The sequence below is a fragment of the Hemiscyllium ocellatum genome, chromosome 3, assembly GCF_020745735.1.
Source record: "Hemiscyllium ocellatum isolate sHemOce1 chromosome 3, sHemOce1.pat.X.cur, whole genome shotgun sequence".
Lineage (NCBI taxonomy): Eukaryota > Metazoa > Chordata > Chondrichthyes > Orectolobiformes > Hemiscylliidae > Hemiscyllium > Hemiscyllium ocellatum.
Window position 1 is genome coordinate 29,210,174 of NC_083403.1, and position 26,949 is coordinate 29,237,122.

A 26,949-nucleotide genomic window follows, 5' to 3' on the forward strand; every position below is an offset into this window, starting at 1 on the left:
GTTAGGAGGGCAGTGCCAAGTTGGAGGCTTGGGACTGGGATAATGTGGGGAGGGAAATGAGGAAACTGGTGAAATCCACATTGATCCCATGTGGTTGGAGGGTCCCAAGGTGTTCTTCCTCCAGGCTTCGGATGGTAAGGGTTTGACAATGGAGGAGGTACAGGACCTGCATGTCCTTGGCAGAATGGGAGGGGGAGTATACTCATTACTGATGAAGGGCTCCTGTGCCTCAGATGCTGCCTGACCTGCTGTGCTTTTCCAGCACCACACTCTTGACTCTGTTCTCCAGCATCTGCAGTCCTCACTTTCTCCTTCCCAGTATGGTGGTCAACATTGGCATATTAAATCAGTTCTGGAAGGCACTGCCATTCTCAGGCCTCAGAGGCCTCGCCTACAGCCAGTAAGATAATGTGAGGGGATGCTGTTGGATTGCCTGCAACCCCTTTGAGCTGGTCCTCTGAAATGGGGTTTCCCACCCGAAGTAGTAACCTGGAGAAGATGAAGCATTACAACTGGTGCACAGGTTGAACCAGGATGGCAGAGTGGGAGTGGCTTTGCTGTAGCTCCCTGCTTTAGAAACCTGAATAAAGGGACAAGGAACAGCCCCTCAAGCCTGCTCCACCATTCAGTAAGATCGTGAAAGATCTGATTCTAACCTCAACTCTATATTCCTGTAGATCCCCAGTAATCTTTCCTCCCCTCGGTAATCAAGAATTTGTCCACCTCTGCCCTAAAGATATCTACAATTTTTGCTTTTGTGTGTGTCTGTGTGCGTGTGTGAGTGGGAGAGAGAGAGAGACTGTATTGTCGGTGTGTATTTGAAAGAGTGTGTGTACGGGAGTGTGTGTGTGTCTGTGTGTGTTTGAGAGTGTGTGTGTCTATGTGTGTGTATAGGAGTGTGTGTCTGTTTGAGAATGTGTGAGTGTTTGTGTGTGTTTGAGAGAGTGTATGTGTATGTGTGTTTGAGAGTGTGTGAATGTGTTTGAGACTGTGTGTGTGTATGGGAGTGTGTGTGTGTCTATGTGTGAGTACGGGAGTGTGTGTCTGTGTGTGTACGGGAGTGTGTGTGTGTGTCTATGTGTGTACAAGAGTGTGTGTATATACGGGAGTGTGTGTGTGTCTATGTGTGTATATGTCTGTGTGTGTATCTGTGTGTGAGTACAGGAGTGTCTATGTGTGTGTACGGGAGTGTGTCTATGTGTGTGTCTATGTGTGTGTACGGGATGTGTCTATGTGTGTGTCTATGTGTGTGTGTGTGTGTCTATGTGTTTGTACGGGAGTGTGTGTCTGTGTGTGTATGGAAGTGTGTGTGTGTGTGTCTATGTGTATGTACGGGAATGTGTGTGTGTGTCTATATGTGTGTACAGGAGTGTGTGTCTGTGTGTGTGTCTATGTGTGTGTACGGGAGTGTGTGTGTGTGTGTGTCTATGTGTGTGTGTGTGTGTGTGTGTGTGTGTGTGTGTGTGTGTGTTTGCTGTCATGTTTCTCTTCTGATGCTAATGCTCAAATAACAACTTTTATTGGAAGAAATGTCGCAACCTGCTCAATTATGAGCTCTGCCTTTTGCCGATCCACAAAGTTCTTATTTTAAAAAACTCTCAGATTGTGAAGATGAAAAGATTGTTTATTTTGTTATTTCTAATCGGATGAAAGAGCAGGCTTGCTCCTCTGAGCCTGAATATTCCAATATTTTTTTTTAGATTAGATTACTTACAGTGTGGAAACAGGCCCTTTGGCCCAACAAGTCCACACCGACCCGCCGAAGCGCCACTCACCCATACTCCTACATTTACCCCTTACCTAACACTACGGACAATTTAGCATGGCCAATTCACCTGACCCGCACATCTTTGGACTGTGGGAGGAAACCGGAGCACCCGGAGGAAACCCACGCAGACACGGGGAGAACGTGCAAACTCCACACAGTCTGTCGCCTAAGTCGGGAATTGAACCCGGGTCTCAGGCGCTGTGAGGCAGCAGTGCTAACCACTGTGCCACCGTGCCGCCCATTTGTTTTCACTAAGAAATTCTTTGTTCTTGGATTGCGAGTAAACCTTTGATAAATAAGACATCAATACAGTGAATGTTGCTCTCTGTTCACTTCCACTGAGCTCTCTTTTGTTGTCAGTTTGCCATTTAACTTCTGTGGCCTCCAAGGCTCTCAATGCACCCATTGAAAACCAACAGTATAATCTCATTACTCCTAGATAAACCTAATAATTATCTAGGCGTGTGGAGAAGGCAATCTCTCAATTCCAGTGACCTTCATCCATTGCTCAAGCTTCAGTTTCCTAATTTGCAATGTCATTGGAATTGTCTGACTGAATTACTGCTTTGTAAATAAGACATTATCTTTGGATTAGAAACAGAGCAACATTGCAGTGAATGTTATTCAATTAGAAGTGACAGAGCTTTTTGATTACATTTGATTTTCTGTTCGCAGATGAAGTCTCATTTAAACCCACATGGTTAACTTCCATTTGTTCTACTTAGTTGATGTATAATCTCGTCAGGCATCGATAACAGTGGTGTGACTGCCCACACGTGTGTGAGCCAGCTCCATTCCCATATACAGGGAGGAAGCAGAGGCTGGCTCCCAACCCTTGGCAGAACTGAGTGAAGATTCATTACATTAGTCCTCTGCCTAGAATAACTTGTCCTGAGATTGACTCGAGTCTCCCTGAGGACTCTGGGAGGCCCAGGAATAGCTGTCGGCTTGCTGTTCATGCTGTACCAAGGCAAGGAATGTATACCACCTCAATCCTTTCTCCCAAACTCTTCCACTGCCCAGTCCCCTGCCCCACCTTCTGTACTGCCTTCTCCTTGGAAACAGCCTGATTTGGTGTCGTGCCCAATCTCTCTCTGTTTGGCTTGTTTGCTTACGTGATGCACTCCCGTTCACACTTTAAAAAATCATTCAAGGTGCTATATAAAAGTAAGTTTGTTGTTGGTTTGATTGGTGGCTTTATTTGGGAAAGGTAACTTGCAAAGGCAAGTACAATGTCTTCTTTCACCTACAACTCTGGGTGGCAACCAGGGTCGGCCTTGCCAGAGTCGAGACTGTGTTGCTGGAAAAGCACAGCAGGTCAGGCAGCATCCAAGGAGCAGGAGAATCAACGATTTGGACAAAAGCCCTTCATTAGGAAGGGCTTATGCCCGAAACGTCGATTCTCCTACTCCTTGGATGCTGCCTGACCTGCTGTGCTTTTCCAGCACCACACTCTCGACTCTGATCTCCAGCATCTGCAGTCCTCACTTTCTCATAATTGACCTTCACTTTTGCCTGAGCTACAGTCCAGCCTGCTCTGCATCATTTGGCTTGGCCCACCCAGTCCTGAGGCCTGCGTTTTGTTGGAACTCCAGTCTCTGCTCCCAGGGAAGGTCTCTCCCTCTGCTATTGCTAAATGCCCTCTAAAACTGCAGATGGTTACAGATGGGTTTTTGTTTAGTATGTGTTATGTAACAAATAGCACAAGGTAATTAATTAAGATCTACCATTGTGAAAAACACAATGTTTTATCTATTTTTCTGATTAATTTTTGGGATGTAGGTGACATTGGTCAGGCTGGGATTTCTTTGGAGTTGCTCCTGAGAAACCCCATGACTCTCTCAGCTACTGCGGGCATTCGTCAGGCTAATGTCCTCCGTCCAAACATCTTCATCTGCTTCCCTCCATCATCAGGCCATAAATTCCCTGTCACTCAGTCGCAACAATATGTGCCACATACAAGAAGCACTGCAGAAGTTCACCAAAGATCCTCAGATAGCGTCTTCCAAACCCACCACCACCTCCACCGCCACCCAGAAGGACAAGGGCAGCAGATATTTGGGAACACTGCCACCTGAAAGTTCCCTTCTGAGTTGCTCTCCATCTTGACTTGGAAATAAATCATCATTTCTCCACCTGGAATTCCTTCCCTAAGGCTATTGAGGGTCAGCCCTCAGCACGTGGACGAATGCGGTTCCCAAATGCAGCTCGCCACTACCTTCTGAAGGGTAATTAGGGATGGGGGCTGAAAATGTGTTGCTGGTTAAAGCACAGCAGGTCAGGCAGCATCCAAGGAACAGGAAATTCGACGTTTCGGGCCAGAGCCCTTCATCAGGAAACTCACTAATTAGGGATGGGCCCAAACATTGATACCCACATCGCTTCAATCAATAAAAATAGCACCTTGCTGTTAGACTGCCATCCTGTATGAGCAGATCCGCAGGTTTATTTCCCTGTAACAGCAGCAAATAAGTTTGGGTTTTAATGAAAGCTCTCTCTTTTAGTTAGTGCTTTATTTTCATTTGTTGGTATCTGCTGTATATTTCTGGATTTCTTTATAACTGAATTCAAACTGCCATGGTCTGACTGATACTCATGTTCCCAGGTTAATTAGTGCAGGCCCCTGACATACTGGTCCTGGGAACATAGCCACTGCTCTTCACTGTGCTGTGGTAAATAACTTCATTTTACAGCCTGGTATTGATACTGATATTTCTTCCTGTCTGAGTTGGCTGTGCAACCTCAGATGAGATTGATGTATGTACCACAACTGTGCATCACAAAATGTCAATCACCTCCAAATGAGAGAGTTGAGGGATATTTGGAGTGGGTGGGAGACTAGAGTTCAACCCTGAGCTTATTTAATATTGGAGCATGGTCAAAAGGGCTGAATGACCTCCTCCTATTAATTTATATCTTTGTATGTCCATACATCACAGCAGTTTTCTTTCACAGCACTAATTCCCTTTTGTCACTGTACAGATTTCCTGTAATAAGCCAAATGAGGAGATTGACGGTCTGGAACTCAGCCAGGAACCATGGCCTGTTTGTCTGGACAGTGCTTTTCACCTTGTTCAGCAGATCCGCAGAAAACAGTGCAGGGTTTACTCAGTCGGGTGAGTGTGATTCTGCGCAGTCTGGTCTTCTGATTACATGTCAGCAATGGCAAGCTGTATTCAGCAACAACAGTCCAGACTGGACCTGAAGGTACCTAACTAATGACCAGAGTGGGGAAGGAACTGAGATTTGTCATTGAAAAAGTGGCGAGAGTGCTTGGCCTTCCCTGGTAACACTCTCATCTCTAGGGACTGAAGATCATGAGTCCCAGTCCAGACACTCCAGCAGCAAGCTGACGCAATGGAGTGCAGTCATTTTGTATGAGGTATTAAATTGTGGTCCCTCAGTATGTCCTGTCAGACAAATGTAAACAATGTTTCGAAACTGAGTGGATGTCCTGGTAAACCATCATCCTTGAACCAACATCAATAACAGAAATATTTCTCTGTTCACACTTTTTTTTGTGGGATCTTACTTTGTATCCCAATGGTTCGTGCATTTCCTGCATTGGAAGTGAGTACACTTCAAAGTACTTCATTTGCAAGAAAGCACCTTATCACAAAAGACCACGAACGGTGTTTAAAAAGTGTTTAAACGTGGCCTTGATTGAGGGGAGTCCCTCTCACTTCACTCCTGGAATTCAGCTGTTGTCCATGGTTGACCGGGAATGTAATAAGCTCAGGAGCTGTGTGGCCCTGGCTGTACTCATGTTAAGGGACAGCTGGTATCTTCAATGCATAACATTTCAGACCAGTCGGGGATAGGGGGTGGTAGGCAGCCACTGGATTTTATGAATGTCACCCACCTTTCAAACGCTGCCAGCAGGGGTGTGTAAAACCCATCCCAATGTGTGAGAGGGATACAACCGTGGAAGGATCATGGAGGTATTCTGCCCAGAAATCTGGGCCTTAACCACCAGAGTCAGGGAATGATATATCATAGAGGGAGGCCATTCGTCCCACTGCACCAGTGCCACCTCATTCATCGGGTTGCCCTTCTCTTTCCTAGAATGCTGTCAAATGTCTCCCTTCAAATATTTATCCAACTCACTTTTGAAAGTTCTATCTGAATCCCCTTCCAAATCTTTCAGGCACTACGTTCCAGATCTTGATCGGTCAGTGTATATAAAAATAAATCTCCTATTGTTTCTAGTTCTTTTGCCTTTCCCCTTCAATCGAGTGCTCAGGTGACCAAAATCTTCTGTCAGTTTTTAAAAGCTCCCATCAAATATTTCATCTCTCCTACATAACCAAAGTCCCTAATCCTTGGGACTACTCTCATAAATCCCTTTTACTCATTCTCCAAAACCTTGATACCCTCCATAAACCAGTGTTCCTCAAAATGAACCCAATACTCAAGCTGAAACCAAAGCAATGGTTTGCACAGATTTAGCTTCCTTGTTTACCAAGGTAGGAAACCAGTAAAATCTTCAAATTGCATCCTGATATGATCCCAGTTTATGTTAGTACTAAACAAGCCAGATCCCAGACTGAAATTTGGCTTGATAGATTATATTTTCTTGTCTTTAATGAGGTGATCTCACACTGAAACATAAGCATGAAATCTTGCAGATTAATACAGATTTTCTGTATTAATAACAATACAGGAGTTTATTATGCAAATGAAATGAAGATTAGATTAGACTTACAGTGTGGAAACAGGCCCTTCGGTCCAACAAGCCCACACCGACCCGCAACCCACCCATACCCCTAACCTAACACTACGGGCAATTTAGCTTGACCAATTCACCTGACCCGCACATCTTTGTGACTGTGGGAGGAAACCGGAGCACCCGGAGGAAACCCACGCAGACACGGGGAGAACGTGCAAACTCCACACAGTCAGTCGCCTGAGTCGGGAATTGAACCCGGGTCTGCAGGCGCTGTGAGGCAGCAGTGCTAACCACTGTGCCACTGTGCCGCCCTAAATCAGTCCTTGCCTTTCCAAATACATGTACATACTGTCCCGCAGGATTCCCTCGAACAACTTGCCCACCACTGAGGTCAGGCTTACTGGTCTATAGTTCCCTGGCCTGTCTTTACCGCCCTTCTTAAACAGTGACACCACATTTGCCAACATCCAGTCTTCCGGCACCTCACCTACGACTATCGATGATGCAAATACCTCAGCAAGAGGCCCAGCAATCACTTCTCTAGCTTCCCAGAGTACTCGGATACACCTGATCAGGTCCTGGGGATTTATCCACCTTTAACCATTTCAAGACATCCAGCACTTCCACCTCTAATCTGGACATTTTGCAAGATGTCACCATTTATTTCCCTATAGTCTATATCTTCCATTTCGTTTTCCACAATAAATACTGATGCAAAATATTAATTTAGTATCTCCCCCATTTTCTGTGGCTCCACACAAAGGACGCCTTGCTGATCTTTGACGGGCCCTATTCTCTCCCTAGTAACCCTTTTGTTCTTAATGTGTTTGGAAAAACCCTTTGGATTCTCCTTAATTCTGTTTGCCAAAGCTATCTCATGTCCCCGTTTTGCCCTCCTGATTTCCCTCTTTCTTTCTTTATACTCCTACTTTCTTTATACTCTTAAGGATTCAGTATCCACCTATCCTGTCTATACCTGACATATGCTTCCTTCTTTTTCTTAACCAAACCCTCAATTTCTTTAGTCATCCAGCATTCCCTATATCTACCAGCCTTCCCTTTCACCCTGACAGGAATATACTTTCTCTGGATTCTTGTTACCTCAGATAAAATGAATCAAACTATTTGGAACTATCTGGAACGTAGATTTAACAAGTTTAAATCACACTGTAAAATATAACTCCAAACCACCTCTTGACAGCACTCAGACCAGAGAAAATCTCCTCTGCTATCAGCTCTATAGAATTAAGTGTGGCTTCAGCTCCCACACTGGAGAATCTGACAGCTTTTTCTGGAACCTTCATACACCTGAGTTTAAATCTTCTCAGTTGCAAATAACCTCTTCAGGGCTTACCCAAACACCTCTGACCTGGAACTGTTACTAAACTCCTTGTTCTGAGGGAATCCAATTTTAACAAATGTAAATTAGCTTCTCCCTTTCCCTGGAATGGCTACTTTACATATTCATCTTCAGTGAAGAACATTACAGAACTGCCTCAAACTGAAACTAAAATTGAAAGGTGTCTCACCAGCCATGGATTTTCTCCCCCAAACCTATATGAAAAACAAGTCTGGAACCTTTGGCTAGGAAGCCTAATGTTTACGTTACTTACTTGTAAATTCTCCATTTGTTCTTAGAGGTTACCTCTCAGAAACTGTTTTTAAAAAAAACATCATGGCAACAGAAATATTTATAAGTTAATTATTAATCCCCTTCTGACGTGCAGAAAACCCAAATACCACTAGGTCAAAACTTAAAAATCTCAACTGAAAAATTTAAAAAAAGGTGTATAAATCCTACACTTTACATCACAATATTGGTTGGACTCATTTTGTTGACTTCAAATGGAGCTCCAGTATGACCACGATGTTAATTTCTAAGTAATGAGAAAGCTTGACTCAGTGTGATTCCTGCAATGAAGCTGGGATATTCCCATAGCAGGTCGAATATACTTTTAAAAAGCTCAGTAGAGCTATGCAGTTAAGAACTGGCTGAAGCTGCAGAATTATGCTCTGTCTGCAGCTCTCCCACTGGGAAGCACATTAGGACGACCCTGCAGGATTTTCTCATTAAAAGCCACTAATCACAGGGCAGCCATCACTTATAGCCAACACCACGACAGCACCAAATGTGGAGTGAACTGTTCATATTTGTTAACAACTAAAGCAGCCAGGTTATTAAGGAGCCTAGTGCCTTTATTTAACACCCGCAAATGTTGAGCAGTGTGGCAGCTAAGTTAACAGTGCAGCTTGAAATGATTAGTGTTATGATTCAGTCTGTCCCTCAACTGATTGCAGTTTCACGATTGACTCATGGTTAACACAAGATCCTTTAGTCTGTGAGTCAGATGAACATCCTCCAGATTTTTCCAGTCTGTTGTCAGAGTGTCAGTATCAGCTCCTGTTTATGTTGTTAACCTCAGCTGACTAAAGTCAGCAATGAATTTCAACAATGCATAATGTAAATGTTAGGCTTAGCCAGGTTGAGTATTTGCAATGAAGCAGATTAAAAATACTGCGCTCCTGAAGTGGCAGCAGGAGTGGGGGCACCTCCTACAGGAAGCCTATCCATTGGAGGTATATGTCCTCAAGCCTGGGCTCTCAGACCAGACACCCAATACCCTTGCACCCCTTGCTGCTTGATATCTTGGACCTGGCTCCAGCAAAGCCTTCACAAGGAACAGCGTTTGCAGTCCAGTTGTTCACAATCGACATAATGAATTCGGATGTGCAGGCCAAGTACAATACTTCCAAGTTTCCTAATGACACAAAAAAACCCGGTGGAACCAGACTGGTGAGGAGGATATGAAAAGGTGAATTATACAGGCTAGGTTAATGGGCAAGAACATAGCAGGCAGAATGTCATGCAGTTATCGCCTTTGGCTGGAAAAACCGAAAAGATTCCAGTCCAGACAGACTGTCATGAAATGTGATGTTCCAGTATATGACTCACCTCATCTTCAGTCACTCTCTATATCAGGGGTGTGTGTGTGTGTGTGTGTGTGTGTGTGTGTCCTTGTTAGTATTTTGTCATATAAATAAACTTCACAAAAACTTGATTATCTGCCATGTTTCTGAAGGGATTGAGAAATGCTGATGTTCCAAGGGATTTGTGTGTCCTTGATCATTAGACTCTGAAAGCTCACACACTGCTGCAGCAGGCGATTAGGAAGGCACATGGGATGTTGGCTTTTATTTCACGGGGATTTCAGTATAACAGTAATGATGTCTTGCTGCAGTTATATAGGGCCTTAGTGAGACTATACATAGAGTATAGTCTCCTTTTGCTCTCCTTACCTAAGAAAGGACATCCTTGTCAGAAGTGGGTACAGTGTAGGTTCACCAGGTTAAATGATGCAATACTGTGATTGTTGTGTGAGGAGAGATTGAGGAAAGTGGAAATGTGTTCTCTAGAGTTTAGAGGAATGAGCACTGATCATACAAAGTTCTTACAGCAAAGTTCTGGGTCACCACACTGTAGGAAGGGTGTGATGGCACTGGAGGGTGTAAAGGAGATTCACCCGGATGTTGCCCGGGATGAAGAGAGGTTAAATAAGCTCAGGTTGTTTCCTTTGGAGCAGAGAAGGCTGAGAGGGGACCTGATAGAGATGTGTCAGATTCTCTTCACCCTGGGGTCAGGCAGGATGAAGAGAAGCAGCTGTTCCACTTCGTCAAAGGGTCAATAACAAGAAGCATAATTTTAAAGTGAAAGGCAGGAGGTTTGGAGGGGATTTGGGCAAAAATATTTTTTGTTTACCCTGAGGGTGGTGGGGGCCTGGAATGTGCTGCCTGCGAGGGTAGTTGAGGTAGAAAACCTCACAATCTTTGTAAAGCACTTGGATCAACATTTGAACTGTCATAATGTTCAAGGCTATGGGCCTAGTGTGGGAAAGTGGGACTAGTGTAGGTAGTGTTACAGACATGATGGACCAAAGGGCCTCTTGTGTGCCATGTGATTCTATTACAGGTAGGTGCACAAAGGCACCCTAGAAGGGTTTGTAGGGGATGGCTTGGGACTAGTCTCAGAATAAGGAGACCGAGATGGAGGAATATCTTCCCTCAGAGGTAGTGAATCTTGGGAATTGTCTATGCTGGGATAGACACTCAGTGATTGAAGTCAGAGATCTGTAGGTTTTCCAGATATTAAAGATATTGATGGATATGGGAAAAGTGTAAGGAAGATCACTTTGAACGAGATCAGCCATGATCTAACAGAGTAGGCTTAATGGGCTGAATGGCCTGTTCCTGTATCTCGGTTCCATTTGCTCCTTTCCTTTGGGAAGTGGGTGTAGTCTCAGCAGAGGCCATCACTGGGACCTGGAGCTGTTGGGACTGTATTTGAATATTCGATGGCTGTGCAGCAGTTGGTGTCAATGGGGGATGTGTCCACTTGGGCTGTGAGAAGGGAAATGTTACTCTCCAAATATCCTGCCCCTGAAACAACTGGAGGGGTTAGGGTCACACCCCTTAAAGTGGATACCTTTCAGGAGAAATTTAAGGCAGGTTTAAAATGGTGAACTACATTGGTGGAGTAAATAAAGAGAACCCAGTGTAAAAATATATCGGTGACTGTTCAACACAAAATGGCAGTGGTTAGTTGGAGAGAGAACCTGAAGGAAGATATGGAAGGGGTTTTTCACCGAGTGAGGGTTGGACATTGCAGGGTGCCATGATGCTGCTATTCCTCACCTCATCTGAAAAGACTCTATCAATTTGGATCTTGGACTGAGGGGGGCACCCAAAGGTGCAGGAGGTCAGCAATGGACTGGTGAGCTGGGCAGAGCAGTGACAAATAGAATTCATTACGCTCTTGGGTAAGGGATCACACTATGAATGGTAAGGCCTTGGAAAGTACTGAAGATCAGAGGGACAGACCCACAGAACCCCGACAGTAGAAGGGAAAGTGGAAATGGTGGTCAGGGAGACAGAGAATACCCGCCTTTATTAGGGAAAGTATAGAATACAAGAGAATGGGAGGTTACGCTGGGAATGTATAACGCACCGGCCAGGTCACAACTGGAATACTGGGTGCAGTTCTGGTCATCGCATTTTATAGGAAAGATATGATAGCACCAGAGAGGGGACAGAGGACATTTACCAGGAGGCTGCCTGCACTGGACGGTCTGAGCGATGGGGAAAAGCTGGGGTGGTTTTCTTTGGAGCAGCAAATACTTAGAAGGGACCTGATGGAGATCTGTGAGATTATGAGGAGCACAGACAGAGTAGATAGGAGGGAACTTTCTCCAAAGTAGAGGGGACGTAGGTTTAAGGAAAGAGGTGGAAGGCTAAAAGGGAAGTTGAGGCGATATATTTTTCTCACCCAGGAGGTGGGAGGAGACTGGAACTCACTGCCTGAAATGGTGGTTGAGTCAGAAACTCTTGTAACATTTAAACAGTGTTTAGACAGTCACATGCATTGCCATAGCCTCCAGGGCTCTGATCCAAAAGCTGGAAAATGGGATAAGTGTACTCTGAACTTTGCTGGCTAGCATGAACACAGTGGGCAGAGTGGCCTCCTTCTGCACTGTAAATGTCTAGAGGTCTATCTCTGCATCTATGGTGCTGCTTCTTTCATCCAATTTTCCAAGAAATCCGGAATGAAATGTTTTTTTTTACCTGACATTCCCCCTGCCAGCCCCTTTCACAATAGTGTGACTTGCCCCTGTGCCCTTCCCGGCTCACAAACAGCACCAGCCCCTCCTGTCATTTACTCTCCATCCCCCTTGCCTTGCCCAGCTCCCTCCGCTGAATTCCTAGACACTGGTTCTTGTGCAGTAATAACACTCCATGGTTTGTGTTTGCTGTGGAAAACATTTGATCTGTAGCCCAGGGTTAGGTCAGTCTGTAGTGCTCAGTTATTTTCCGAGATTTCAGATAAACTGAGTTGGCTGAGGTTGAACATTCGGTGTTCCAAAGGACGGGAAGCAATGGTAAACAAAAAGCAATAAATCTGCAGATGGAATCTTTTTTTGATCTGGTTTTAGACTTTAATGCAGGGAGGGCTACTCCCAGTGCATTGTTGAAGATGAAAAACATAAGTGATGTGGCACTGAGCTGTGGGTGGGTCAGCTAGAGACTGGGAAAGGAGGGGGCACAGAGATAGCAACACAGGCTGGGTTTCAGCCAAAAGATATAGGAGCAGAATTAGGCCGTTCGGCCCATCAGGTCTGCTCTGACATTCGATCATGGCTGATAATGTTTCTCAACCCCTTCCTCCTGCCTTCTCCCTGTAATCTTTGATCCCATTACTTATCGAGAACCTACCTATCTGCCTTAAATACACTGAGTGACTTGGTCTCTATAGTCCTCTGTGACAATGAGTTCCACAGACTCACACCCTCTGGCTAAAGAAACTCTTCCTCATCCCAGTTCTAAAGGATGATCCCATCACTCTGAGGCACTGCCCTCAGGTCCTAGTCTCTCCTACCAATGGAAACATCTTGTCCATGTCCATCCCATCTAGGCCTCTCAGTATTCTGTAAGCTTCCATCAGATCCTTCCCCTCCCATCTATCCTTGTAAACTTTGGGTTCAGAGCAGAGTCTTCAACCCCTACCCATATGACAAGCCCTTCATTCCTGGCATCATTCTTGTAAACCTCCTCTTTCCCCCCCACCCACCCCCACCCCAAACTCCACATCCTTCCTTAGATACAGGGCCTGGAGCTGTTGACAATATTCCAAATGCGTTCTGAACACAGCCTTATACAGCCTCAGTCAAAAAGTGCGGCACTGGAAAAGCACAGCAGGTCAGGCAACATCCGAAGAGCAGGAGAGTCAACGTTTCAGGCTTAAGTCCTTCATCGGAAATGTAGGGGGAGGGTGGGCATGGTGGGGAGCTGTGCGATAAATAGGAGGGTAGGGCTGGGACAAAGTAGCTGGGAAGGTGATAGATGGGTGAAGGTGGGCCAATGGTGATAAGTCAGAGGGGAGGGTGGAGCCTCTACGTGGGAAGAAAGATAGACAGGTAGGACAGTTCAAGAGGGCGCTGCCGAGTTGGAGGGTTGGGTCTGGGATCAGGTGGGGGAAGGGGAAATGAGGAAACTGGTGAAATCGATGTTGATGACATGTGGTTGGAGGGTCCAAAGGCAGGAGATGAGGTGTTCTTCCTCCAGGCATCGGGTAACATGGATTTGGCAGTGGAGGTGGCCCAGAACTTGTATGTTCTTGATGGAGTGAGAGGGGGAGTTGAAGTGGTTGGCCACAGGTCAGTGGGGTTTTTGGTGTGTGTATGTCCCAGAGATGTTCCCTGAAGTGTTCCACAAGTTGGCGTCCTGCCTCCCCAATATAGAGTAGACCACAGTGAGAGCAATGGACACAGTAGATGAGGTGTTTGGATGTGCAGGAATCCAGCATCCATTTATTCACCTTCAGACCTTTCAACATCTGCACTCCTCACTTTCTCCTTCTACAGCCTCAGCAGTACATCCCTGCTCCTGCATTCTAGCCCTCTCGAAATGGATGCTAACATTGCATTTGCCTTCCTAACTACCAACACAACCTGCATGTTAACCTTAAGGAAATCCTGAACTAGGACGCCCAAGTCCCTTTGTGCTTCAGATTTCCAAAGCCTTTCGCTGTTAGGAAAATAGACTTTGTCTGTATTTTTCCTACCAAAGCTCACACATTCCCACACTGGATGCCATCTGCCGCTTCTTTACCCACTCTCCTAGCCTGTCCGAGTCATTCTGCAGCCTTCCCACTTCCTCAACATTATCCATCCCTCCACCTATCTTGGTGTCATCTGCAAATTTAACAACAATTCCCTCAGTTTATACAATGTGCATAGAACATAGAACAATACAGCACAGAACAGGCCCTTCAGCCCACCTATCCAATTGCCGCTTAAAGGTCACCAATGATTCTGACTCTGCCACTCCCACAGGCAGCGCATTCCATGCCCCCACCACTCTCTGGGTAAAGAACCTACCCCTGACATCCCCTCTATACCTTCCACCCTTCACCTTAAATTTATGTCCCTTGTAACACTCTGTTGTATCCAGGGAAAAAGTCTCTGACTGTCTACTCTGTCTATTCCCCTGATCATCTTATAAACCTCTATCAACCCCTCATTCTTCACCGTTCCAATGAGAAAAGGCCGAGCACTCTCAACCTATCCTTGTATGACCTATTCTCCATTCCAGGCAACATCCTGGTAAATCTCCTCTGCACCCTCTCCTAAGCTTCCACATTCTTCCTAAAGTGAGGCGACCAGAACTGCACCCAGTACTCCAAATGTGGCCTTACCAAGGTCCTATACAGCTGCAACATCACCTTATGATTCTTGAATTCAATCCCTCTGCTAATGGACGCTAATACACCATAGGCCTTCTTACAAGCGCTATCCACCTGAGTGGCAACTTTCAAGGATCTATGAACATACACCCCAAGATCCCTCTGCTCCTCCACCTTACTAAGAACCCTACCGTTAACTCTGTATTCTGCATTCTTATTTGTCCTTCCAAAATGGACAACCTCACACTTGACAGGGTTGAACTCCTCAGCCCAGCTCTGCATCATATCCAAGTCCCTTTGCAGCCGACAACAGCCCTCCTTACTATCCACAACTCCACCAATCTTCGTATCGTCTGCAAATTTACTGACCCCCCCCCAACTCCCTCTTCCAAGTCATTAATAAAAATTACAAACAGCAGAGGACCCAGAACTGATCCCTGCGGAACTCCACTTGTAACTGGGCTCCAGGCTGAATATTTACCATCTACCACCACTCTCTGACTTCGACAGGTTAGCCAGTTCTCTATCCAACTGGCCAAACTTCCCACTATCCCATGCCTCCTGGCTTTCCACATAAGCCTACCATGGGGAACCTTATCAAGTGCCTTACTAAAATCCATGTACACTACATCCACTGCTCTACCCTCATCCACATGCTTGGTCACCTTAAAGAATTCAATAAGACTTGTAAGGCAAGCCCTACCCCTCACAAATCCGTGCTGGCTGTCCCTAATCAAGCAGTGTCTTTCCAGATATTCATAAATCCTATCCCTCAGTACCCTTTCCATTACTTTGCCTACCACTGAAGTAAGACTAACTGGCCTGTAATTCCCGGGGTTATCCCTATTCCCTTTTTTGAACAGGGGCACAACATTCGCCACTCTCCAGTCCCCTGGTACCACCCCATTGACTGTGAAGACGAAAAGATCATTGCCAACGGCTCTGCAATTTCCTCTCATGTTTCCCACATAATCCTAGGATATATCCCGTCAGGCCCGGGGGACTTGTCTATCCTTAAGTTTTTCAAAATGCCCAACACATCTTCCTTCCTAGCAAGTGGGCGGCACGGTGGCACAGTGGTTAGCACTGCTGCCTCACAGCGCCTGAGACCCGGGTTCAATTCCCGACTCAGGCGACTGACTGTGTGGAATTTGCATGTTCTCCCCGTGTCTGCGTGGGTTTCCTCCGGGTGCTCCGGTTTCCTCCCACTGTCCAAAGATGTGCGGGTCAGGTGAATTGGCCATGCTAAATTGACTGTAGTGTTAGGTAAGGGATAAATGCAGGGGTATGGGTGGGTTACGCTTCGGCGGGTCGGTGTGGACTTGTTGGGCCAAAGGGCCTGTTTCCACACTGTAATCTAATCTAATCTAATCTAAGTATCTCCTCTAGCTTACCAGTCCGTTTCATACACTCCTCTTCAACAATACGGTTCCTCTCATTTGTAAATACTGAAGAAAAGTACTCATTCAAGACCTCTCCTATCTCTTCCGACTCAATACACGGTCTCCCACTACTGTCCTTGATCGGACTTACCCTTGTTCTCGTCATTCTCATGTTTCTCACATACACAAAAACGGCCTTGGAGTTATCCTTGATCCTACCCGCCAAAGATTTTGCATGCCCTCTCTTAGCTCTCCTAATCCCTTTCTTCAACTCCCTCCTGGCTATCCTGTATCCCTCCAACGCTCTGTCTGAACCTTGTTTCCTCAACCTTATGTAAGCCTCCTTCTTCCTCCTTACAAGACATTCAACCTCCCTCGTCAAGCAAGGTTCCCCCATACCACCATCTCTTTCCTGCCTGACAGGTACATACATATCAAAGACATGTCGTATCTGTTCCTTGAAAAAGTTCCACATTTCAACGACATCCTTCCCTGACAGCCTGTGCTCCCAATTTATGCTCCTCTGATCCTATCTTGCAGCATTGTATTTACCCTTCCCCCAATTATAAAACCTGCCCTGTTGCATGCACCTATCTCTCTCCATAACCAAGGTGAAAGTCACAGAATTGTGGTCACCATCACCAAAATGCTCACCCACTAACAAGCCCATCACTTGTCCCGGTTCGTTACCAAGTACCAAATCCAATATGGCCTCCCCTTTGGTCGGACAATCTACATACTGAGTTAGAAAAGCTTCCTGGACACTCTGCACAAACACCACCCCGTCCAATCTACTTGATATAAAGAGCTTCCAATCAATATTTGGGAAGTTGAAATTGCCCGTGACTACTACCCTGTGGCTTCTGCACCTTTCCAAAATCTGTTTCCCAATCTGTTTCTCCACATCTCTGCTGCTATTGGGGGGCCTATAGTAAACACCCAACAAGGTGACTGCTCCTTTCCTATTTCTGACTTCAGCCCATACTACCTCCAAAGGCAGATCCCCCTCAAACTGCCTTTCTACAGCCTTTATACCATTTCCAATTAGCAACGCCACCCCCCATCCTTTTTTACCACCCCCCTAATCTTACTGAAACATCTGTAACCAGGAACCTCCAACAACCATTCCTGTCCCTCTTCTATCCACGTTTCCGTGATGGCCACAACATCGTAGTCCCAAGTACCGATCCATGCCTGAAGTTCACCCACCTTATTTCTGATACTCCTTGCGTTGAAGTATACACGCTTGAGCCCATCTCTGTGTCCGCAAGTATTCCCTGTCAGTGCTACCTTCTCCATAGCCTCCCTACATTCTCGGACATCCTGAAAAACAGCTAACCTACTTGCTGAACTACAAGTCTGGATCCCATCCCCCTGCCAAATTAGTTTAAACCCCCCTGAAGAGTGCTAGCAAACCTACCTCCAGGATATTGGTGCCCTTCTGGTTCAGGTGCAACCTGTCCTGCTTGTACAGGTCCCACCTTCCCCAGAATGCAGTCCAATTGTCCAAATACCTGAACCCCTCCCTCCTACACCATCTTTGCAGCCACGTGTTCAACTGCACTCTCTCCCTATTCCTTGCCTCACTGTCACGTGGCACTGGCAACAACCCAGAGATGACACCTCTGTCCGCCCTAGCTTTTAGCTTCCAGCCTAACTCCCTGAGCTCGTGAATACCTCCCCACCCCCTTCCTACCTATGTCGTTGGTGCCAATGTGCACCATGACTTCTGGCTGCACACCCTCCCCCTTAAGGATTCTAAAGACAAGGTCCGAGATGTCTCGGACCCTGGCACCCGGGAGGCAATAAACCATCCGAGAGTCTCGCCCATGTCCACAGAACCGCCTGTCTGTCCCTCTAACTATAGAGTCTCCTATAACTAGCCCTCTCCTCCTCTCCCCCTTTCCCTTCTGAGCCTCAGAGCCGGACCTCGTGCCAGAGACCCGGTCACTGCAGCTTACCCCTGCTAGGCTGTCCCCCCCAACAGTATCCAAAGCGATATACTTATTGTTGAGGGGAACCACCACAGGCCCAATAAGTCCCTCCGAAGAGTAACCCACACACCCCCCGACTAATGTAGCTAACACTATGGACAATTTAGCATGGCCAATTCACCTGACCTGACCTGTATATCGTTGGACTGTGGGAGGAAACCAGAGCACCCGGAGGAAACCCACACAGACTCGGGGAGAATGTACAAACTCCACACAGACAGTCACCCGAGGCTGGACTTGAACCTGGGACCGTAGCGCTGTGAGGCAGTTGTGCTAACCACTGAGCAACTGTGCCTCATGGTTTATTATGGTTGGCTCTTTCCTTATCTGTATTTACCAGAGAATGGTAGAGAAACTCTGCAGATCTGGCAGAAGCTGTAGAGAGAGAAAAACAGAGCTAATGTTTCACGCCTGGTTTGATATCTTTCCCAGAGAGTGGTGGAAGCAAGGTCATTGAACAGTTAAAGTGGTGCGAGGTAGTTGTTTCACTGACATGTGAGTCACATGGGGGTCAATGAGAATGCGAAACTGAGACCACATTCAAGTTAGTCATAACCTTATTGAATGGTGAAGCAGGCTTGAGGGGCTGAATGGTCTCCTCATTCATATTGTTACTCATGGCACCTTTCACATCTGCCAGAGAAGACCATCAGTGTTTAAAGTCCTTTTGAAAAGACAGCACCTCGAACAGCACAGTAACCCCTTGGTAACTGCACAAGGGGGATGCTCACATCTCCAGAGGGAGGTGTAGAACCTGAGAGGGACAGCAAATATGTCTTGAATATTGGAAATAATTTCTGTAATGAAATGGTAGTGTTCCTAGATAGTGTTGATGCAAACCAAACCAGAATTCAGTTCTGGTGTCTGCAGTTTCACAATGTTTAAAAACAGCTGTGATACCTCAGCTGCAGGGAAAGGGTTTTAGTGAATTGTTGGATGGAGTTCCTTGCACAGTGTTTTGATTTGTGACAATGGTTACTGCACAGCATCATTCCAGCCACGTGACTTGTTCAATTTTTCTCCTTCTGTCATAGATTGGGGAGCGGAGACAAACGTTTTGAAGTGGAAATAGCCAAAGCTGGATGTGAGGTTCATTACTTTGACCCGAGTCTCAGTGAGGCCCACGTTCAGAAGAGTGAAGGTTACTGGCACCATCGCATGGCAATCGACTGGAGAGACCCCAACCCAGCCGTCATCGCCCAGAAACAGCGCAGAACTACCAAAAGGTTGGCCACTATTATGAACGAATTTGGTCACAGGAAGGTGAGTCTCACAGTTCACTGTATGGGAGACAGCTTCTTTCCTAAGACATTCCATTCTTTGTCTTTTGGTCATTTACAGGCCATCCCTGGGTTACAAATAGATTCCGTTTCTGAGTATGTTCGTAAGACAGTATATATGTAAGCCCAATATAAAATAGCCATGCATAAGTATGAGAAAACACTTCAAATTAATATTAATATGGGATCTCTCTCATAAATATCAGTGTTTGTAAGACAAATGTTGTTCAATCAGGACCCCTCATAATTCTATTTGTGATTATTTACAAACTTGTGACTGAAACCAGGGCTGGAATCCTCTGCTCCCTCAGGTGACAGGTTTGGGAGTGGAAAGGACACGTAGTTAGGCAGGCTCCAAAGAAGAGTCATCGGATTCAAAACGATAACCCAGTTTTTCTCTCCACAATGGTGCCGGGCCCTCTGAATTTCTCCAGCACTTTGTGGTTTTTATGTCAGATCTCCAATCTCTGCTGTATTTTATTGGCTAGGCCGGGTCGTGGCCTACCCAAACCCTGCAGCTTCTCTCCTCCACCAGGATGGAGGTCTGGTCAGGAAGGTAACTGACGCCCACATGTGACCAATTCAAGCCTGAGTGAAGGCAGGTCCCTAGTGTCACTGTCAATGCTGTAAATATATTGAAGATAATAAGAGAAATGGGGAAGGGGTGTTCCGTTTAACCAGGATGGAGAATGTTATTCTTACCAGGAATCAGCACCAAAAAGGAGGCTGTATTATCACATGGAGGTGATCTGGGGCCAATCCATAATGACCTGGGCCATTTTAACCCCAGGAATTTGATCAATGTCACTACTTTTTCAAGGCATGGGCATCACTGCCTTAGTGAGCGTTTGTTGCCATTATTAATTGCCCTTGAACTGAGAGGCCTGTCAAAGCCATTTGAGAGGGCAGCTAAGAATCAACAGTCTGGATAAGGTGGTGCTGGAAAAGCACAGGAGGTCAGGCAGCATCTGAGGAGCAGGAAAATCAACGTTTCAGGCAAAAGCCCTTCATCAGGAATATTCCTGATGAAGCCCTATTCCTGATGAAGGGCTTTTGCCCGAAATGTTGATTTTCCTGCTCCTCGGATGCTGTCTGACCTCCTGTGCTTTTCCAGCACCACCCTATCTAGACTGTGATCTCCAGCATCTGCAGTCCTCACTTTTGCCTAGCTAAGAATCAACCATGTTGCTGTGGTCTGGAGTGACATAGAGTCCAGACAGGGGAAGGGTCAGCCAATTTCCCTTCTAAAGGCATTGAAGATTAATTTTTAATGACAATTTTCATGCCTGCAGTCTTTCAATTACAGATTTGATTGAATTTAAACATCAGCGGTTTCCTGAGCTAGGATTTGAACCCATACCCCTGAGGATTAGCCTGGGCCTCTAGATTACCAACAACATTACCACTATATCATCATTTTCCTCTTAGTTATGATAGGGATTGTTGTAAAGTCCCATCTGGTTCAGTAATGTCCTTTAGCGAAAGAAACTGCTATCCTTACCTGGTCAGTGACTCCAGGCCCACGGCAATGTGGAAGACTCTTGACTGCGCCCTGAAATGGGCAAGCCTGTGGGCTACCGTATGAGGCTAGATCAGTCAGACTGGGCTTGTTGCCACTGGGATTTAGAAGATCGAGTGGTTACTTGATTAAAGCGTGTAAGATTCTGACTGGTCTTAAGAAGGTGGAGGTGGAAGAATGATTCCTCTTGTGGGTGAGTCTAGGGGGTGCTGTTGTAAAGTTAGGGGCCACCCTTTTAGAGAGGAGAGTTAGTTTCTCTCAGGGTTTAGTGCAACTTTGGAACTCGCTGTGTCAGAAGGTGGCAGAGGTGGGACCATTTTCAGGCAGGGAAATGAAAGGTAATATGGATTTCAAATCAAATAACCATGATCTTGTTGAAGGGCAGAGCAGGCTTGAGTGGCTGAATGGCCCGCTTCAATTTATATTTTGTATGTTCTCAGTTTAGGTTAGATTCCCTACAGTATGGAAACAGGCCCTTCGGCCCAACAAATCCACACTGACCCTCCAGAGAGTAATCCACACAGACCCATTCCCCGGCATTTATCCCTCACTAATGCACTTAACACTATGGACAGTTTAGCACGGCCAATTCAATTGGCCTGCACACCTTTGGATTGTGGGAAGAAACCCGCATAAACACAGAGAACGTGCAAACTCCACACAGACAGTCGCCTGAGGTGGGAATCGAGCCCAGGTCCCTGGCTCAATGAGGCAGTCACGCTAACCACTAAGCCACCGTGCCATCCCAAGTTCAAGAGTAATTCAGGACGTCTAACAAATGATGACCTTGCCAACAACACCCAGGTTCAGTGAAAGAATAAATTGAAAAAGAAATAGGAATATTTTAAAAGATCAGAATTTTGTGAGGGAAAATAGCAGTGTTATTGTTATGTGAATATCTGTCTGGAGATAGCAACATGCTCACAGCTTTGGTGCCTGCACTAATTGCAGACAATATTATTTTGATTAAGAGGCCCACACATGGTTTGGCTGGTAATATGTCCTTAGGCACTACATAATTGTATTTGGAACAGATGGATTTGAGTTGGGGAAAGACATTTTCATGAAATCAGAAAAAGTGAACGTCAGTTACTTTCCCTGACTAAGCACGGTGCCTGTGGAGGAAGATGGTCAGAAATGCTGGGGAAGTGGTGTCAACACTGTTTACTTTCTTTCTCTGGGCTCCAAGTGGAAGATTCCACTATTACAGCAGGCCGACTATTGGGAGTCAGGCGAAATATGCTGGTTTTAGTGGCAACCTCACAAGGGAATGGACGTCCCAGGCCAGGTATGGCGCAGCCTGGTGTGGGACAAAGCTCTCTCTGATGTGGGACAGTGTCCCTTACTGAAACCTGTTCTCCATTTCCTGCACCAGCGGTCCTGTGATTTCCAATTAGTGCTGGAGCAGAGACAGTTTTATGCTCGGGGTCTCTGCCTGTAAACACTGCATTTGGGACCTTGCAATGTCATTTGACATAGGAGGCATATGGTTAGTAGACAGGGGAGAGTTCTGGTCTCAATTGTATGGACTGAATTTGGCATCTGGAATAAAGAATAATTAACTTGTTATATTGCCACATTCCCTAGATGTCAGTTCATCACAAAAGTACTGTTAGTTTTTATTATTAAGATTTCCACAATAAAAAGTACAATATCGTTTCTCATTAACATCTGTGTAGAGGACAGCTGGGATCACACATGACCTTCGAAGCTTTCAGCCAAGAAATGTTATTGCCTTACACAAACTCCCTGTGCTTGTAATATCCTGTGAAGATGTCACTCAGTATTTACAGCATGTTGTTTTTTTTCTCTTACAATAGGAGGTTAGTGTTTGGTACACTATCCTGAGAAGGTTTCTGAATACTGATTGCAAACCCTGTGAGAAGCTCAAGTTTTGAGTTCCTGCCACTCATATTAAACTGTGAATGACCATTTCCATTAAAGTAGTGGAATTAAAGAAATAGATGTTGCTAGCAAAGTAAGCATTTCAACCCTAATTACCCTTGAACCCATTGGTACACTTGTGGAGTCACACATAGACACACAGTAAAAGGCCCTTCAGCCCATCGTGTCTAAGCCAGTCAAAGACCACCACTCAACTATTCTAATGTCATTTTCCAGCACTTGGCCCATAGCCTTGTAGGTCTTTGCATCGCAAGTGACAATGGCTGAAAGAGAGATACAAGGTTAAGAGAATGGGTAAAAACTTGCCAGACAGAATATAACACGGGAAATGTGAGGTTATGCACTTTGGCAGGAAGAATAGAGAGCAGCTACATATCATTTCAATGTAAAGAGATTGCAGAAAGCTACAGAACAGAGATTTGGGAGTTCTCAGCGATGAATCACAAAAAGCTGCAGTGCAGTTCAGTGGGTAACAGGGAAGGGAAATGGAACTCTGGCCTTTATTTCAAAGAGAATGAAGTATAGAAGTAGCAGGGGGTTTGTTAAAACTCAGTCAGATCGGGGAAAGTGGCAGATTTCCTTCTCTCAAGGACATTTCTAAACATTAAATGTCAATATTAGTTGTATTCTTAGATATGTAACTTAAATAATCTTCATCAACTGTTCTTCCTAGTCTTTCACTGTTCTTCCTCTGTTACCCTCATCACCACTTTCCTCATCCTCGTGTCTTCTGCTTCTTTATTTACTTTTCTTCTCCTTGTTCCTCTCATGATACCATAGCGGCAGCTGAATCAAACACTTTGGATTTTGAATTGTCCATTTCTCTGTGTTGCTGAGCCTAGAAGGGTGTTGGCAGGAACAAACACTGAAACATGCATTTCAATAGCACCGTTCATAATCTCCATATGTTCAAATTGCTTTTTAGACACTGAATTATTTCTGAAGTGCGGTCATTTTTTAAAAATTTCACAAATATACTTTATTCTTAAAATATAAAAGCATACATAGTGACTAAAGCAGTTCAGTTAAGTACAATAACATATGAAAAAAACAAGCATTGGAGTTTGACTCCATCCATAAAACAAACCAAAGGCATTTCTTACTTGTAGAATATGATATTTACATATATTTGAGGCTCCATTAGTTGAACAGACCCCCCCTTTAACATCAGCAAAATGACAGTGGCCTTCCCCCACTGTACCTTAGCGGCAGCTGCCCCAATGAGTATTATGGAATATTAATGTGGATTTTCCGCTCGAGTGTCTGCTGCATTCGGACCCTTCAATCTCAGGAGGGAGCTGTCACAAACAGAGTCACTGCTATTGCTGGATCCCTCATGCCCCACTTGCTGAGCAAGTCTCTCAGGGTTTCAAAGAGCAAATGTAATGGCTTCCATGAGCTGGTAATCCAGAGGCTGCTCTCGGAGGTGCTGAGCAGATATCTTGTTCATTCTAATGATCAGGCAAGGTTCTTTCCCTTAAAACCATGCCGTGCTAAATCACTCCCCTTTAATTGCCAGTCTGTTCATTACAGGTTCTGGATCAGTGGTGCTGGAAGAGCACAGCAGTTCAGGCAGCATCCAACGAGCAGCGAAATCGACGTTTTGGGCAAAAGCCCTTCATCAGGAATAAAGGCAGTGAGCCTGAAGCGTGGAGAGATAAGCTAGAGGAGGGTGGGGGTGGGGAGAGAGTAGCATAGAGTACAATAGGTGAGTGGGGGAGGGGATGAAGGTGATAGGTCAGGGAGGAGAGGGTGGAGTGGATGGGTGGAAAAGGAGCTAGGCAGGTCGGACAAGTCCGGACAAGTGATGGTGACAGTGCTGAACTGGAAGTTTGAAACTAGGGTGAGATGGGGAAGGGGAAATGAGGAAGCTGTTGAAGTCCACATTGATGCCCTGGGGTTGAAGTGTTCCGATTCTTCCTCCAAGCGTCTGGTGGTGAGGGAGCAGCGGTGAAGGAGGCCCAGGACCTCCATGACCTCGGCAAAGTGGGAGGGGGAGTTGAAATGTTGGGCCACGGGGCGGTGTGGTTGATTGGTGTGGGTGTCTCGGAGATGTTCCCTAAAGCGCTTGCTAAGAGGCGCCCAGTCTCCCCAGTGTAGAGGAGACCGCATCGGGAGCAACGGATGCAATAAATGATATTAGTGGATGTGCAGGTAAAACTTTGATGGATGTGGGGTTCATTTCAGGTGGCCGCTGCATAGTCAAATGAGAACTTAGTTTGGTGGCAGATTACAAGCTATCAACGTGGAAGGATTATTTTGGAGAAGAAATACTATGTAAAGCCACCTATGTAATAGGGATCGATTTGATGTTTCATTGTTAAACTGGAATATAATTGTAGTTGAGTCTATTAAGTAATATCTGCAGTAAGTCCATTTCAGTGAATCCTTTTCTCCATGCCACAGCGCTGTGAGTTGTTCAGCAATATCTACAGTAAAGACATAAATCAAGCTCTGTTTAATTTGCTTCCTTGTAGACCAACCTATTACCATCTTAGGCCATTGTGTCTGAATTAAAATTCCAGAATTTGAACGTACACTGGAAATGGAAAGACTTGCAGGACTGTGAGGAGAGAGTAGGAGAGTGTGTCTAATTGGAGAGACCTTTCAGAGAGCTTGTGTATACACTCTGGCCTGTGTTGTTCTATGATTATATGATTGCTGCCTCGCTCTCTATGAATTCATTCTAATTGTTGAAAAGGCCAAAGGAGGGCCAGTGTGGGTTGACATCACCCGGGAGGAATGTATCTGCTGTGCTCCATTCCGTGGGTGCGACAGTAAGAGCTGGCTTGTTTTTTATTGAATGCAAATTATCTCACTTGCGCTGCTATAGGAGCAACAGCCAAGAATTTGTAGCTACAATTTTGTGTGTATTGTGGGATTTGATCAGTTGATTGCACACAGAGACAGGAGTACAACCCCAGAGAGAGATGGAGGGGTAAGCTGTACCTGGTCCTGTATTGTCATCATGAACATGACAATCCTCAAACCCTTCCCATCCACCAGCTCTCCCTGAAGAGGTTACAGTAAAAGAGACTGTGCTTTAGGACATCTGAGGGGGGTAAGTCTGCAAATTCCCCTCGAGAGCCTTAACTTTGAAATGAGATCCAAGAGATCACGGTCCCTCTGAGGCACATTCTCTGAACCCTTATCTACCTGTCTGTAAGCTGGGACATCAGGCACTTTGAGAAACTTGTCTGGCCCACATTTGAAAGTGCTCCTTGTGTGAGGTGGCCTTATAGATTGACATCATTCTCTGTACAGATTAAAAACCTCCTAATACCCAACAGCTCTATGTTTACAAAATTGCTATGTGCATCTCCTGGTTGTCTCAAATGTATCGACCCAGACTCAGTCCATTTGTTCACCCAGTACTCTCCTCTCATAACTGCCTACTCTCCAGTTGGGTGGACTGAGTTTTGTTAGTGGAGGATATTGAGGGACGTGGATCAAATGTGGGTGATTGGTAATGAGGTCGAGATCAGCTCTGATCGAAGTGAATGGTGGAACAAGCCTTCAACTGAACTGATGTTGCAATTGTACTTTTACCAAACTTTAGAGAAGGCCAGGCTATAGTGTGACAGCGTTAAACCTCTGACCATAAATTTCACAATCTCAGGATAGTTTTCTCTATTGTTGTTTACAGCAAAAGTTATTTTGAATGGAGTTTATTGACACATGTACTCAATGAGTATAGTGAAATGTTTATATATCGCCAATTACAGCACTGACTTAGATATAAAAATGTCTTGGCACGGTTTCTTTTGTTACAAACTTTTAGACAATACAGAAATAAAATGTCCAGCGTTACAGAAAAGGGTTCAGTAAAGCAGACCACACTGGCACCTAACTCCCAGTCCACACCAGCCCCTGGCACCACACCACGTCAGCGAGATGCAGGGAGGCCCCTAAGGGAAGAGCTCACTGCGCCAGGTCAGGAGGTTACCTCACCAACATCGGGAGCTGGCCACGCCATCGGGAGGTTGCTGTGGGAGGTTGCCATGCCAACACGGGGAGGTTGCTGCAGGGGTTTGCCATGTCAATACCAGGAGGTAGCCACGCCAACGCCAGGAGGTTGCTGCGGGGGTTTACCATGGAAACACCGGGATGTCGCCACGCCAATGCCAGGAGGTCGCTGCAGGAGGTCACCAATCTAACACCGGGAGGTCACTGTGAGAGTTTGCCACGCTAACACTGGA

The 26,949-nt window shown here is 45.7% G+C and overlaps 1 protein-coding gene across 1 annotated transcript in view; it reads left to right on the forward strand.

The window, feature by feature from the left end:
* The window catches only part of LOC132836824 (probable methyltransferase-like protein 24), a 97,351-nt gene that overhangs the window by 49,383 nt on the left and 21,019 nt on the right, over positions 1–26,949 (forward strand). The window contains exons 3-4 of the mRNA XM_060856304.1: positions 4,751–4,884; positions 19,081–19,309. Of these exons, the coding sequence (XP_060712287.1) occupies positions 4,751–4,884; positions 19,081–19,309 (363 nt within the window). The remainder of the gene's footprint in view (positions 1–4,750; positions 4,885–19,080; positions 19,310–26,949) is intronic.